At 45.2% G+C, this 16,014-nt stretch overlaps 1 protein-coding gene across 5 annotated transcripts in view; it reads right to left on the bottom strand.

The window, feature by feature from the left end:
* lilli (lilliputian) overlaps positions 1-16,014 on the bottom strand; it is a 172,804-nt gene that overhangs the window by 45,578 nt on the left and 111,212 nt on the right. For all 5 annotated transcript variants that reach the window (XM_043410523.1, XM_043410524.1, XM_043410525.1 and 2 more), the window contains 2 exons: positions 10,866-10,961; positions 9,605-9,653 (listed from right to left, as the gene is read on the bottom strand). In XM_043410523.1, coding sequence (XP_043266458.1) covers positions 9,605-9,653; positions 10,866-10,961 — 145 coding nt within the window. The remainder of the gene's footprint in view (positions 1-9,604; positions 9,654-10,865; positions 10,962-16,014) is intronic.

A 16,014-nucleotide genomic window follows, 5' to 3' on the forward strand; every position in this document is an offset into this window, starting at 1 on the left:
GAAGCCCGATTTTGAAAATCGTTTCTTACAGTTTTTTTTTTTTTTAGAGATTCGGAACTCATTCGTTTTTGTTCGCGTTTCATGTGTTTCATTGATGATTCTACGATGATATTTCGAGCCATTTACACGAACTCTTCGACTATCCTTCTAGCGAAACGTCAACTTTTTAACTTTTCGCTATTTTGACCGTTCGACTTGTCGGTGTTTCAGTACTTCAACCTCAGTAATATTTAGTCTGTCGTTATTATATTTTCGAAGTGATAGTCGAATTTTCGGAAAATCGATATTTCAGTCGTCGTTCCACGGGCAATTGTGACATTCTATTTTCGACGTAAACGTGCTTCGAACCTTGTACTTTAAACTTTATTTATAGTCGAATTGATCCGTCTCCATTTCATCACTCAAAGTTAATAAACTCGAGATTTTAGCTGTTCGAAATTTGAATCATTCCAATATTTTATTCCCACCCAAATCGAGTGCAACCGAAGGGATCAATTTCGTTTGAGAAAAAAAACAGTCTTGACTCGAAACTAGTGAAAAACAAGTGGTAGGCTCAAATTCGAGACAGTTTCTGTCATTCCGCGTAAAACGAGGAGGAAAATGAACTATTTTGAATCTCGTTTGAATGGTCGAGTGTTGTCAACGGTAGAAACTCGATAATATCGAAATCGTTGGATTAACTGGGTCGTTACTTTGCTCATGACTTATGTGGGACGTAATAATGGGGTAGTTATTAGAGTGCATGTGCAGTATGAATGTGTCGTGAGTGCGGCGCTGTATTACAGTGCCGGTCGAAGTTCGTTGGCCTTGAACCGTTCCTCGGGAGTCGTGTCAGGGACGCAGGCAAACCCGCTCCGACTTAGTCTGTTGGTACACGCGTATTCGTATGTGTGAGCTTGGGGTTGAACGAGAGGAGGGGCCGAGAACAGAAGCCGAAAAGTTTCTATACGAGGGGGTTAAACGATTCGCCAACACAGAACGTGTTTAAACTTCAATTCAGTCAGAGGACAATTAAAAGTCCAGCGCATTTGCTGGCTCGTTCAAACTGTGCTCGTATGTTTCGGCTATCTCGATTGGATTAAACAACTTTTCAACTGACAAATCTCGTTTGTCGTTGTTCAAACAAAAATTAGTTCGCAAAAAAGAGTTGCGCGTGTAAAATCGTCGATGAAATCGCGTCGCCGAGACTGACTCGCAACGACATTTTTATGATTTTTTGTAGCAACATTGACTTTATCTTCTGTTTGATCAAATAACAATGAAAAACTATGTTTTTTCGGGGCGCTCGTAATTTCTCAAGGATCAATATCAAGCTGTACTTATGAGGTTGCAATTGCGCATCGATGAAGGTGAAAAGAACGGGGGGGGGGGGACCTTTTCACACGGATTCACGCTTTGACTCCACCGAAGAAAAAAGACTTCTCGAGCTCCGATGCACCTTCAACTTCGGCCAAGAGTTTTTCTCAGAGTAGTTATATATGACCATGAGGAGGACGGGCGACGACGAAGAAAACGGCAAACTTTTTTTCACGAAAGAGTCAATAAGTCAAAGTTCGAAGAGTCGTTGAGAGGAAGGCTCCTCCGTGTGTCCGCCGCGCGCGCGTGTGTGTGTGTCGCGACTCTCTGCGAAAAAGGTCAAGTCGTTTGCACTCGATTCTCTCTAAAAGTACTCTTTACGTATCAAAAGTCTGCGTATATTTCCAACCGAGTGGACAGTTTCGCTTTGATACTTACAATGCTAATAAAAATGATGCCTCGTGACAGAGGCCGCGAGAGAGAAATGAAAATAATGAGAGAACGCCGACTAAAATTGAGCTGTGAGAATTTTTCTGCGCCGCGATGAGTCAAACGTTTATTTTCCGCTTTGAACTCGCGTCCGTAGACGTGACAATTGCAACGATTTGTTGTCGAAACTATTCATAAAAATGTTGACAAACGTTTTGAAAGATAGAAATAGAGTTTGCAGTAAAAATTGTTTGAAAGAGATCTCAGTAGAGTGTGAATAATCAGCGAGCTTGAGCCGCGCGTAAATGAATAAATATTAAGTCGCGATAACGAGGTAGAAGAAGAAGAAGAAGAAGAAGAAGAAGAAGAAGGAGGAGGAGAAGATGGACAAGAGTGCGAGAGAGACGGTCAGCGGTGAACGTAGCTTCATTCAGTTGCGTTCGACTTTTGCCAGAAAGATTTGCATCCGAGATAGGTTTTTATCGAGTCGAAGGATCGAGTCCTTTCGCTCTTTCCTTCTTGCTCTCTCGTTTCGTTGAACCTCAATTTCCCTTGTTCCCCTCGCGCCGGGTCCTACTTTTAGAGGCTCGTGAATACGAGAGAATGGTAGAGGGAGAGAGAAGATCGCTAACGATTATTAGGTGAAGAACTCGGCACGGTTGCGCTTTTACGAGATATTTATCGACACAAGGCTTTACAGTCGCGGTAGCAATTATATGGCTTTCTCGTGGCTTTTGCCCGGCATTCTCTCGCTCATCGAAAAAAAATATCCTCGCAGTGTCTCTCCCTCTCTCGCTTTATTCCCGCTTTTTTCTCTCCCGTATATTAGCGACACAATGCAAAAAACGCCTTTGTCACGAAACTACAAACAGATTGACACGATCGTTTCTCCGTTTGCCATATAATTGTCTCATTATATTTTCGTTCGACAACAAAGCGACGAAAATAAACCATTTTCTACCGCTGCTTCTATATTTGCGTGTATCTTTTCACTCCATCTCGGAACTCGAGGTAAGTAACTCGCCTCGTGGATCAACCGTGATATTGTCTATTTTCGTTAAATACTAATTTTCATCCGAGAAGTGCTAATTATTATCGAGCGAGTCTGCGTGCCTGTGTTTATGCAAAACCCCGTAACTACGAAATTGTTTATAAATAATACACCGATATATCTCGGTGCGTGCTGGTCTCATATAAATGGAAATGTATAATTAAATAAACGATCAAGCTGTTACGGAGAGCTCGCAACGTTCCATAAACCGAGGGCAGTATGCCAAAATTTACCGCCACGTTAGAGATATGACCATGCAGGATCCTCGCGTTTTTTTTCTTCTTCGTTTATGAGCAAGCTGCAGCCCTCTGGTTTATGGGAAAATAGAGATGTTTCCATGAACTAATAACTAATTAATAACTGGGAGAATGTGAAAAACAAAAGTTTTCCCTTCCCCGAAACAGCTTAGTTGAAAAGTTTTCGGAGCAGGCTTGCAGGATAAAGTTGGTGACCGTAATTGACTTTGGGGAAGGAACGAGAGAATGGACTCGGCTCATTCGATTAGATGCTATTTTTGTTAGCGAGACGGACGAATAGAAGTGTTGCGGAATCTCACACGCTGGCAGAGACTGATTGTTTTGATGAACTTATGCGAGGCTACGTAGACACGTGGGACTCGGAGATTTTTAGGTTAGAGGGATGAGAATAGAGCAACCGGAAGCGGGGAGAAGGTCCGTCTGGATTTGTTCGTGGATTAGTACACGGTTCGTTGAGCGTCGGTTGAATCAGACTCGGCGCATCGATGAGAGGAAGCACCTTCTCGATGGGGAGCTTTTCGTCCGCGTAGCTCGTAGTACGTAACGGCGACGACGAAATGGAGAGACAGAGGATTGGATCGTCTCACAAGATTCCGGTATGTATATGCGCGCCCGGGTATCTCTGTACGTGTATGGAGGATAAAAGATTGGCAGCGTAGTGGAAAAGAGAGAGAGAGAGAGAGAGAGAGAGAGAGAGAGAGAGAGAGAGAGAGAGAGAGAGCGAGACGGGAGTGAAACGTTGCCGGTTTCTATCGAGAAGAGAGACGGAGGAACGGCGAGGCTCGGCGAAGAAAGGAGAGGAGAAAGAGGGGAAAGTCGATCGAGCGAGACGGTGACATCGTTAAAGAGGGGCAAAGACGAGGAGGGTAGGGGTTAATCAAGTTGAACGTTTCAATTATTCCAATTCGAGTCGAGGACGATCGAGAGCGCACGAGAGTGGCGGAGTGTACCTCCGGTCTCTCGCGCGGCGTTCTCTCCTCGTTCGTGCGGCTAACCAACGATCGATGGGCCTTGAGAGATTCTCACTCTCTCGTCTAATATACTCTCATCATTGTGATTACCGTCACATTTTTTCCGCGGCGGGTGCTCAAACGTAAACGGATCATCGACGTATTTCGCGTTTGCATAATATTTGCGTCTCGACTCTGTGATATCGAGTGCAATTTCATTAATAACTTGTCCGCCACGGGATTAAAACTCGGCTGAATATCTAATTGAGCGAGGAGGTGTGGCGACAGGAAAAGGGACAGCGGCTTTTGATTCGTGATCCGAGCGGATTAGTTTCACCCCGCGATCATAAATTCCCCCGCGCACGAGCCTCCGAGTTTTAATCACTGATAAACAAATATGGCAAATAAAGCATTCGGCAAACGGTTCGCACAGCTGATTTACGCTCGCGAGAATCGCAGACCCGAAAAAACTCGTCCCATAGAAAACTCAGTGTCCCGCCCGACTTAATTCCCCCGACGATCAGGCTGCCCGATCCGCGATAAATTTAGAGCGGAACGTCGAGCTCGTAAAACATTCCTCGGAGCACCAGAGAGGGAGTATATCGAGAGAAAAGCGAATTTGTGCGTGTGCCTGTTTGCACGCTCGTGTACGCTCTCTCGCGCTCCGGCTCGATCGCAACCGTGCCGCCTCGATGTATAATCCCCGCTCTTTCGTCGACGTGACGAACGAATTCGCCGGTCTCGCGACAGCTCCGTGACGCGTCACTGCGCGTAAATGTCTCCACCCTATTAAATCGAACACTTTTAATACAGACATATTCGTGTCTCCATAATACCGAATATACTTCACTTTCCCCGAGTTTATATCGCGCGAAGACGGCTTCACGTGACTTTGTCATTGCTGTACTCGCGCGCTCCATTGCACTCGACAACGACTGCGACTCGCGGTTGGTGCCGCCACTCTCCTTCTCTCCCTCGGCTAAACTACCCTTTCACGCGATCTGGATAGACAAACACCTGCCCCCGCGGTAGCTTATGAGAGCTTACCAAGTACATCGTAAACGTGTCCGACATGAATGATGATTGTTACGTTACGTTACATACGAAATATTTATTCGAACGTGCACGCGATTCCGCGGGTAATAAGACATACGCGGAATAACCTTTTGACCCCTGATCTCGGCCAGACACTGAGAACATTTATAATTCCTGTTCGAACGTAATAATTGAGCGTTCGGCTGTGTATCGACTACGACACGAGTTCTAGGGAGCGTTACAATAGTTGCGATTATTCGTCGCACTCCGCCCTCATTCTCTTTTCCTCCGTGTTTTTCTCTCTCGTCAACTATACGCGATGTTCGGGAAACGAGTATTCGCGAACAAACTTCTCTGCAAAATGACTCCTTCCATCAGCAGTCTACGTAATTAAAAGAAAAAGGATCGTAAGCTTCTTTCAAGTTTTCAAAGTTGGCATGACGGAAATGCAAAGTTTCGATTGAGTCTTTTCCGCGAGGATGCTAATTACTCCGCTAAGGGAATACAACCACCCGAAAGCCGTCTCTCGTGTTCATCCTCGAAAGAGTGCGCGTGTCAAGGAGTTTTGTTTTTCTCGAGTCGTCGCTCAACATCGAGGATCGCTCGGGAAAAATGGGAAGCGCTTCGCGATCCTGTGCACACCCCGCGGTGGTGGAAGCGCGCGGCAGTATCGCATTGCGATATCTCTTACGGTAGAGCGCGGGGTTGTGGTTCACGATCGTGGGCAAGTAGGTCGGAGGTGCAGTGCAGATAGGCAACGAGCCTCCTCGAGCCCCGTTTCCCTCTGTGCTTTATGCCATCGCGCACACAAGCACTCGCGATTCCGTAGGTCTGCGTCGACACATAGGAAGGAGAGTATGAAGGTTCGATGTGCAGGGAGGAGTTTGCCGCATATATAGGTGTCTGGGATCGATATTCGATATTTAATTTGGACACACGAAGCCGCGGACCGCCCTCTCGAGCGGGAAGCATGTGCTCTGCGAGCCGTGGACGTCGACTTCCGGTGTCCACGGCTCTCCCACCCGACCCTTCGATTGCTCTATGCACACGAGTCTATATAAACTCGCGTTCGGCCGCTAACCAGCGACCCACGAAGTAAACCCTCCGGTTTGTTTTCTCTCTTTCTCTTCTTTTTTTGTTTATTCGCTAACCGAGAGCTCTAGCATGGAGTCAGGCCAATCATTCTACTCGTCGATGAATGAACTCGCGGCAAAGGCAGCCCTCTCCTCCCTGCGGAGTATATCTATATTCGGTGAAATTCATTCGCGCGAAAAGCTTTCTCTCGAATCAAATATCAAATCTGCGTAGTGCAGTCATTTTCAGCCGGCTTTTTTTGTTCGTTTGATTATTCCTCGTTTGTTTTACCCTCTTTTTCTCTCTTCTTTTTCCAAATGGGAAAACGCGTACGCGCGCACGCCTCCGGATATCTACAACGCTCAATGGGCAACCTGTGTTGTCGGAATGTTTGTGTTGTTACTTTGTTGCATTATTGAAACGCCTCTGCTGCTACCGACGTGTCGTTTACAAAATCATTTGTTTCGAGCCCCCGCGCTAATGAAGAGCCGAATTAAACCGTGGAATTCGATAATTCATTAAATTCCACTGAAAATTGCGCCGTACGACCGCAGCAATGAATTCATCTGCTCTCGCGGCGAATCGATCGTTAAAATGAAGCTTAAAAAACCTCGAAACGGGCCGAGAGTCTCGGGCTCTTCGAGAGGATAAATAAAGCTCGTTTCCCCAATCGACGAGGATCGCAATTATTCCATTAACAACGCAATAATTCTATAACCTACCAAATGTTCATCACGGATATTTCGAAAATCTCAAAATAGCACGAAGAAATAAAAAGTCGAAATTGCTTTACCGCCCAATATCCCCAGCGTTTATCGCCCCGGAGTAATATTAATTCATCAAATTCGTTTATTCAGAGTGGTACTCCCCTCCCGAGGGGTCCTTTCCGCGCCTCGCTGCGAGACGAAAGAAGCGAGAAAAAGATAGCCGAGGGACGAGCTTACATTGAGTGACTAGGAAAATCGGAATGGACAGACAAAACGACATACACGTGTATAGAGCTATTAAGGGAGCGGTGAAGGATCGAAGGTACAACGAGGAAGCGATTGAATATTAAGTGGCACAGACTCCGGCATCAAACTTCCTCAAGAGTACTGGCTAAAATGTATAGTTAAATGCATATAGAGGGCCATGTATCTAGGAGTACCTGAAATAACTATGGGGCTCGAGGAGGTTTAAAGAGAAAGATGGATTATACGGTAAAAGGAAGGGAGGTGAAGGCCTCATCGTCGACGACGTCGTCGTACAGCGAGTTTCTGAGAAGAGCTCGAGAAAGAGCCAGCCGAGAGAGATTGAGGAAAAGAGGAAGAGAGGGAGAGAGCTGAGAAGCGAGCAGGATGGGCTATTGCCAGGGGCGATTTCAATAATTAATGTCACGGGAATTGCTCGCTGCTGTGGACTCTGCCGCGAGCTCGAAAATTCTCTTCCGGTGTCACCGAGGTTAATGTACCAACTCGCTAAGGGCATAGCCCACATACGTTTTATGTACATTATAATTATTGCATCATCTTCGAATTTTAGACGAGTTACTTTAAGAAGCCTTTTGACTCTGAACCTCATTCATCGAACGAGGCTAATTATCCTACGGGATTCAATTATATTCGCTCGGCTCTGCGTGATCGCGCGTTCAATTTCAACTCATTTTATAATACTAAATTATTCGTTGCAACTGATAACTTTATCGTGTCGTAATTTTTCGCTGTTTTCAATACCAAACGGTAACACGCTACGAATCGTTACAACTGAATTTCCAAATGTAGCGTAACGCGCGATCGTTTCACTCATTTTTCCAGTGGTGATTATTCGAGAGAGTTAAAAGTGGATGAAATTTGAGAAAATCCGCCCAATAATCTCGACAATTATTCCGGATGTTTATGATATTCCAACGAACATTAAAATCGCTCAAACTCTTCGTCGAATAGGCAAGGATTTCAACAACGTCGCGCGACGTCGTTGAAATCAATGAGCGATTTGACCTCGATTTTGCTTAATGTTAATAATTCCTTCAAAACGACCCGCGCTGCTTCGATACGGAGTCGCGTACATTTGCCTCGGTTAATGAGTGCGAGGCGCGAGGTAAAAGACAAAGGAACGAGTATTTTATCAAATTAGATAAACTCCGTGCACTTTGTTTATACGATTAGTTGATTGAGTGCGTGTGGCTGTAGAAAAATAAATGCAGCAAGAAGGGAGATCGCGTTAATGGTTTCCACACCTCGAACAATGCGAGAGCTTTTCGACGCTTCGAACAAAACGAGTTGTATATCGAGGAAGGAGAGTTTGAGTCGACAAATGGAAAGAGCCGGGAAACCGTACTTGAGTTTGACGCGCGTGGCTGACGAGAGCTTGACGGCTCTGGTTCGTTAAGCCGATAATAGACGGTTTGGACGATGGGATTGATAGCGCGCGAACTTCGCTATACACCGATGTACATACCGAGTACATACTTATACATGTACATAGATATGCGCGCATGTTTACAGTGAATCTTGAACGATAGCGTTCGATCACAATGCTTAATTCATAAAATTTGCTCGTGCGCGTTATTCCGCGAGGGCTTTGTCGCTCGTTATGCACCGAGGAAATATATATCGACGTCCATCATCGGCACGAATAAATTCGTTTATAATTAAGCCCTCGATACGCAGTCTTTGGAATCTCATTTCAAGACGAACGAAAAGGTTCGATTGGGCTTTCCATCGTTTTTTCTTCTTTTTTTTTCTTTTCTTTTTTTTCAACGAACTATGGTGAAAAATTGGAAAAAGTTCTGAATCGATTGTTTTGAAAAGTACTTTTTTTTTTTTTTTTTTATTTCGTTTATTTTTTACATTCTTGTTGCTCCTGCGTTATATCCTTTTTGATTTTCATGTTTCCAACGATTTAATTACTTGCTCTTTGATTTTCCTGTCGATGAAGGAAATATAATTCGTTGATTGGAATTGCAAAAGTTCCGGAAGCGTTTTTATTGGTTTCATAATACTTTATTGGCATTCGACAAAGGAAATCTTGCCAATCGAGATAATTATTTGAACGAGTTATTGGTAATTGTCTTCGAGCAGAAAATCACCTGAGAAAGTTGCTCATTTTGTATCGAGCACGTGGAAACTATTTTTATTCGAATGTTAAATTTAAAAAAGGGCGAATCGATAAACTGCATGGTAAAAATATTCTGATAGCCACAAAAAGTTATCGGATCGTCTGGTTTTTTGGACGCAACGCGTTGATTGAAGAATGTGAGAATAAATGTATGATTCGAAAAACCGGAAATTCGAGCTGTAGCATCAGTTTTGGGGCTATCCGTGTTCTATACCGAAATGTGACTCGGTGGATCGATTTTTACTGTTATTTCTCACTTATTACACGATGGAAAACACTCGTCCAAAGTATTATCGTGGTTGGAAGAGCCTCGACGATTTGGAAGAATGACGGAGGTTCCCCTCGAATGGCAAGTTTAGGATTCGAGATATTTTATAGGGAAGAAGGGAGTTTTATGGGATGATAAAGAAACTTACGTGGAGGAGGCGGTGGCTTCGATGGCTCGACTGATGGCACCTCGGTCAGCTGCAACGATAAGTAAAAAAAAAGGTTATTCATGTCGAGGATTTACATGATTTGTTATTCACTGTTTATCAGTAATTAAGGCCTTTTAAGTCAAAACTAAATCAAATGATGATCGATACTTTTGTTTGTGTGCAAATGTGACGCAAAAGAGAGGGAGAAATGTGCAAAGATCTTTCATAGGAAGATTAACATTTCGTTACACATATTTGTAGCGACGGTTGTAGCTGAGCCCATGGAAGAGAGCATTAAAAGGCAGAAGGGAGCTGTAAGAGGAAAGAACGAAAGTGGGGAAAGGGCGAGAGACTGAGAGAGAGAGAGAGAGAGAGAGAGAGAGAGAGAGAGAGAGAGAGGTGAGAAATGAGGAGAATTTACGTCCGCGGATGGGGAGGAGAAGCACGTGGCGAACTCGAGAAGTATGGGACCGAGTTAACTGAAGCTCTTTTACGAGCTTATTTCCACTGGGACTTGATGGCGGACGAAATCTCGCTGCTCCAAAAAATGTCTCCTTTGCCTCCTTCTCAGTGGCTCTCTCGCTCTCTCGCGTTCCTCGCTTTCCGCTTCCTGCGTCTTTCTCACATTTTCCGGTTTCCATTCTCCTTTATTTTTATACCACGAGGCTTTTCTCGGGCTCTCTCTCTCTCTCTCTCTCTCTCTTACTCTCTTCACCGACTACCCCGATTTCACCCCGAGGTGTGTATATAATGCGCTCTCGTTTCACGACGCAGGCACGCGAGTTCGCAAATTTCTTGAGACTCTGCCAAGTGGCACGATGGCTAAGGATGTGTGTACTCCGATGCCTTGGCAAGTCGCTTCGCGATCTTTAGCTCCTGCTGCCTCCCCCCTCGTTTCTTCTCTCCCTCATACAAATTATATACTTTACTTTTGTTCGTGCAAGTGTGACGACAGCGAGCTGCCTACTTCTCATTGCACGGTTTCTACAATCTATTATGTCGCTGTATGAGAACTTTGCGAAAAAACGTCAGTGCACGAAAGCGATTCATCAAACAAAACTTTTTTTTTTCTCCGGACAATATTTGGAGAAAGAGAGAAAGACATACGGAGACGATTTTTTGTAATTACTTGGACAGTTGAACGAGGAAACGTCTACGATAAATTACTTTTGACGCAGGAGAACAAATCTTTGCCAAGTTCTTGTCAATTGTTTTTATCCTGTACGAGAAATAAGAAACGTTGAAAAAATTCGTTTTTTACCTTAGCCAGGACCGGATTGAAAGTGAACTTGGACTCGAGCTCTTTCCTCGGTGTCTGAGCTATGGCCGTGAGTGGTGTGGGCGGCATCGTCATTTCCTGCAATCGCAAAGAAGCGCATTTGTGAATTAGCGTTCCATGAAAAAAGAGAGAGAAAAAGTTCATTGCGTTTGCGAGTATTTCGCTCGATTCGTAAGAATCGAGTATGCGTATACGATGAAAAATGGACGAGTGTGTAATAAAGTGGGTGACTTATAGCCGGCGAATGATACGCGAACGTGGAGTAAACAAAATTGAAGGATACTGAGAAAAAGCATGGGGACTGAAGTGAGATTCGGCGAGGACGCTTTTTGAATTAGCTTCACCTTCGTTCGGCTCTTAAACTCGAAAAAAAAAAGAATAGTGCCTTCGCGCCTTCGCGGTTATGCGCTGCCTGTTTTAATAGTCGTTCCAACGTCCTCGGAAACTTGACGAACGATGCGTTACATTGTAAAAGCAATTTTTCAGTGACGGTTCGTTCCTTTCACTGGGGAACCGTGGACTGCAAACAAAATAAAATTTGCAGAAGAAAAGTGCGTGACCGTTTGCCTCGCTGCGGTCGACAAAAGTTTAATCGAATCGATGAGATCTCTGCACTTTTTCAATTGCACGAAATAGCACAAGAGCGACGGCCCAAATGCTTCGTGAACACAGTCGACTCGTTTATTCGTGCACCTTTCCAATAAATACGCTCTCTCCCATTCGATCGAACAATCAAATATAAAAGTTTCGAGTCGTCGTCGTCGTCGTCGTCGCCGCCCCCCCCCCCCCCCCCTCTCGTGGTACGAGCATCCTATTTTTGAAATGAGCTAATACCGATGTTAAAACAGTAATTAATCGGGTTTGCAAACGACGTTGACCAGATGCTCGAGAGCCCGAGTACACATTTGAGCCAACAGGGCTGTTAGCGCTGTCGATATCTCGTAGATTTGACGGAGATATCGTAATTAACGTCGCCGAGGTTGAGAGCGAGGTATATCAGCGAGGGAGGGTGAGTGTCACCAAGGGACAGTTATGTTCGTGAAATCGATTTGTCGTTGACGAGATTGTCATCCGTTTTCGGTTATATTTACGTCAGTAAAGAATGTATGAATTTCAACTGTGTATAACGATATGAGTCACAGCGTGGGATAGAGAAGGCAATTTGAGCGTATAGTACACGACGAGAGAATCGTGGCGTGTGACAACTCCGGTGGGTAAGTGAGACGCTGTACTTTTTGAGGAGATATATCTATCGGCGAAACAGCAGACACCATCCAACAGCGACTTATCGATTTCTCTGGCTGTTCTCCACCGAGGTTGAACACACTTTTACAGGGAGTCGCGTACAGCCCGTTCATAAGTCTGTGTCCGTACGTCGATTTACTCGATGTTTGTATTTATATACATCTAGACTAATGTTTGTGTAGATGTAGGTTGATATAGAATCTCCTGGTGGATATAAGAGGGGTGCTTGCACCCTACAACTCTCTGCTTACCAAGGCGCTAGCCCTCCCTCCTGCTCCCGCTCCCCAAGACTTTCCGAGCAAGTATACTCCGTCGAGAACAACTTTGAAATCGTCTCAACCTCGCACACGCTCTTTCTACACGGAGGAGGTGTTTCTATGTTGGAAAATGTGTGCGAGGCCTTCGCTGGAGGTATCCGAGGCTCCCAAAGAGACTCGATACACGACCCTCGACTGGCTCCTTCTTTAGAGAAACTTTGTGAATTAACGAGCAATCTCCCGCGTTCTGTTAGCTACCCCGGTGTATTACTAGACGTTGAAAAAGTATCTTATTGAAGTTTACAATGGTGTTACGCAAGCCGAGCAATTTATACACATCAGTCTCCTCATTCATTTCGAATGACGCACATTTTTTCGAGAATTAGTGTCCAACTTTGTGGGCGCGCAAGATCGAGAAGAAAGTTCGATTATCGCAGTGCCAATTCGCGCGAGTAATAAACGGTTCGCTCGCATCCCAACGACTCGAGTCTCCACGGTCATGGGAGAGAGGTAATGAAGAAGATGCGGATTTATACAGGGACTTTGGACCTGCGAGAAAAATGGAGAAACAGCAGGAAATATCTTTACCGTGATCGTTCGCTGCGGAAAGAGGTGAGACGAAAAAGATTACAATAAAAATTCATGACCCGAGAGCTTCCGATAGATATTGATGGGGAAACGCGGTTTCACGGTCGAGTCGTTTGCTCGCAAGGGACGAAGGAACTGTGGGATTTTTCATTTTTTTTGAGGATGATTCGCGCCCCGTTTAATTGAACTTTGAGCCTTGAACAAATAAATCATTCTATCGCCACGAAGGAGGGTAGCTTCGAGTGTGGATTAATTTGAGAAAAAAAATTCATCTTCATTCGCGGTACGTTCCGGAAAGATTCAACTCCCAAAAAACTTGTAATTAAAATAATTATGAAATCCCGTGAAAGAGGTAGCTCCAGAAGTAATTAACGTTGGCTCATTTGTGGTTTAACATTTTTCCGAGAGTGTCTCAATAATGAATGGAAAACGCGGGGGTGGAAAATAAGAAGAAAATTAATGGCGGGTGCAGCAGCGAAAGGAAGGAGAAAAAAGGATGCGGCACCAGCTGCACACACGTGCTCGGGGAAGGGCAGGTGATTATAAGCCGAGTGTGGATAGCGCTGGGGCATTAGCGTCTGTATATACGTGTATAAAATACACAGGATAAAAGGATACCTGAGGCGCGCGAGCTTGTCCGCGCGAGGACGGTAATTATGCCGGGCACGTGAAGGAGCGAGAGAAAACCCGTTACAACATCCGTACAGAAGGCTTATTACGTGCGTGACGTTCGGCCTCGTGATACGGCTCAACAAAGTTTTCACGGAGAGCATACGCCGCTCGCGTAGCTTCGTAAAACCCGAGCCTCTCGTCCAGACGGTTTTTACGCTCTCGATATGATTTATGCGTCCAGATTCGAGGCATTTTTTCGTCGCGATACGAACCGGGGCTAGAGAAGTCATGAAGTCATTGGACGGACGGTTCGATTGTAAATTCAACGGCGCTTCAACCGTCGCAATTACGACGAGTCGAATTTTCTATTCTTGAGTCATCGATCAGCTGCTCGACCCGCTCCCCGCGGCATACCTCGTCCCCCGTAACGCGAGAGATTCTCAACTTGATAAGAATCGGACAGGAACAGCGTTGAATTAACGCATGGACTCGTGGATGGAAGACTCGCACAAAAGGAACAACCGAAATGCCACGGGACTCGTAAGTCTCTCGTCTCGTCGACGCGCGGTACCCTCGAGGTCGCCGGCACACACTCGAGCTTCGAGTGGTCCTCGTGCCACGTGAGCGTAATGGGCCGTGGAAGAGTTACGTTTCCGTCGACGAGGCGAAACACCAGCCGGCGCATACGTTTGTTTAAGTAGCATCGCTAGATGACTTTACGCGGGAGAGAAAGAAGTGCGGGGAGGAAAAGAAAAAGACTCGGGGAGAAACCGGAAACAAGAGTGTTCGAGGCACGCGAACTGATGGATCTGAAAGGCCGGAAAGAAGGGGGACCATCCGAGTCGCGAGATCATCCAGTGCGACGAGATACTTTTGAGCCGTTGAATCTCTGTTTATTCGCTGCTGCGATTCCTCTCATTCGCGATAATTGAAAAACTTATTTGGAAAGCCACAGCTAAATTCGAGCGAAAATCTACGTAGGATCGAGCCTGTCGCGTGTTCCGCGTTGAATGTATAAATTAGAAGCGATTCATTAGCGTTGCACACCGGGAGCTCAGGCCCAATTTTCGATTCTCATTAAACGAAATTTCACCAATTATGAGCATGTACCGCGCGCTCATAGCTCGTTTGCACGAGATCAACTCTGTCTCAACGGCAAATTAATGAAATAAAGTGCGCCTCGACGAATCAAAGTGTCCGCGGGCCAAACGAGCCAGCGATTTTCTATACGCGTTTGCCAATTAGCCAAAATATTTCATTTTCCATAATTCGAACGTCGGAACCCCTGCGATTAATGAGTAAACAAAAAATTTGATGATTCAATCAAACGCAAAGTGATTTCGAATAACCCCGAAAGTGTAGAAAAATTTATTCTATTCTGTCAATCAACACGAAAAGTGCGCACCGCCCAGATTCACGTCAGCTCTCATCTCGCTCAAACGCATTACCAAAATAAAATGAATAATTTCACCCAATTAGGGCTCAACAGTCAATTTTTCTCCCCGTCGTACCGTTCGAAACGCTTTTTTCATCGGCGAGATTCGATGCTGACGTATGACACTAAGAAAGAGAGAGGGACCGAGAGACTCGAGTGTATAGAATCGTCGATCGGTGTTATTTAAACGGGGGAAGTCGCCCGTTGCACAACGGGGCATAAAGTTACACCCGTCATCGTCGTCGTCGTCGTCGTCGTCGTAGCGCCTCAATAGTGTTAGTTAGCCGATGACACAATCGATTGGACATTTGTTCTCGCTCTCTCTCTCTCCCTCGTTTGATCGCATACATCGAGTCGAACGAATCCGATGTACACGGACCCCCTCCCGCATCGTCGCAATAGAAATAGTTGGCCCAGATTCGCGCACCTGTACGTGCATGTGCTTGTGTGTCATTCGTAAGCGTTCGGTGCATCATCCAATAGGTTCTTGGTAAGTCTCGTACGTTTTTTTTGTTTTCTCTCGTGCTGCGCAATACCGATTGATTGTCAAGACTAAATATCTTGAGCGTGGAAGATAAACGTCCCTGGCGATGGGAAATATTGCGAGTTAGCTAGTCGGAAATGGATGCGAAGTTCGATTGAAAACTTGCGATAAATTACTCGAGGAATCTAAGGAATGAATGGGAATTCGAAGTATTTTTTAGAGCATTTATTTCAAGAGACTTCGAACACGTTTTTTCAATATCGAAGATTCTCGATTCAATCGACGGAACAAGTGATTTGTCATTCGGAAGTGGATTTAATTGAGTTAGAAGTCACGATTGAGTTTGAAGGATTATTTAAAGCGAGGAATGTAGCGATTTGTCGATCGCGGGTCGGGATGGAAAGCCGCGGAATTTTCATCAGGGAATAGCGACGAGAGCGTGATTCTTCGAGCCCCAGAAAATGAAAAATCCCGCTCTTTTGGGAGGCTTTAAAAAGCCGGAAAAGTATT

Source organism: Venturia canescens, chromosome 1 (genome assembly GCF_019457755.1).
Source record: "Venturia canescens isolate UGA chromosome 1, ASM1945775v1, whole genome shotgun sequence".
Taxonomy (NCBI): domain Eukaryota; kingdom Metazoa; phylum Arthropoda; class Insecta; order Hymenoptera; family Ichneumonidae; genus Venturia; species Venturia canescens.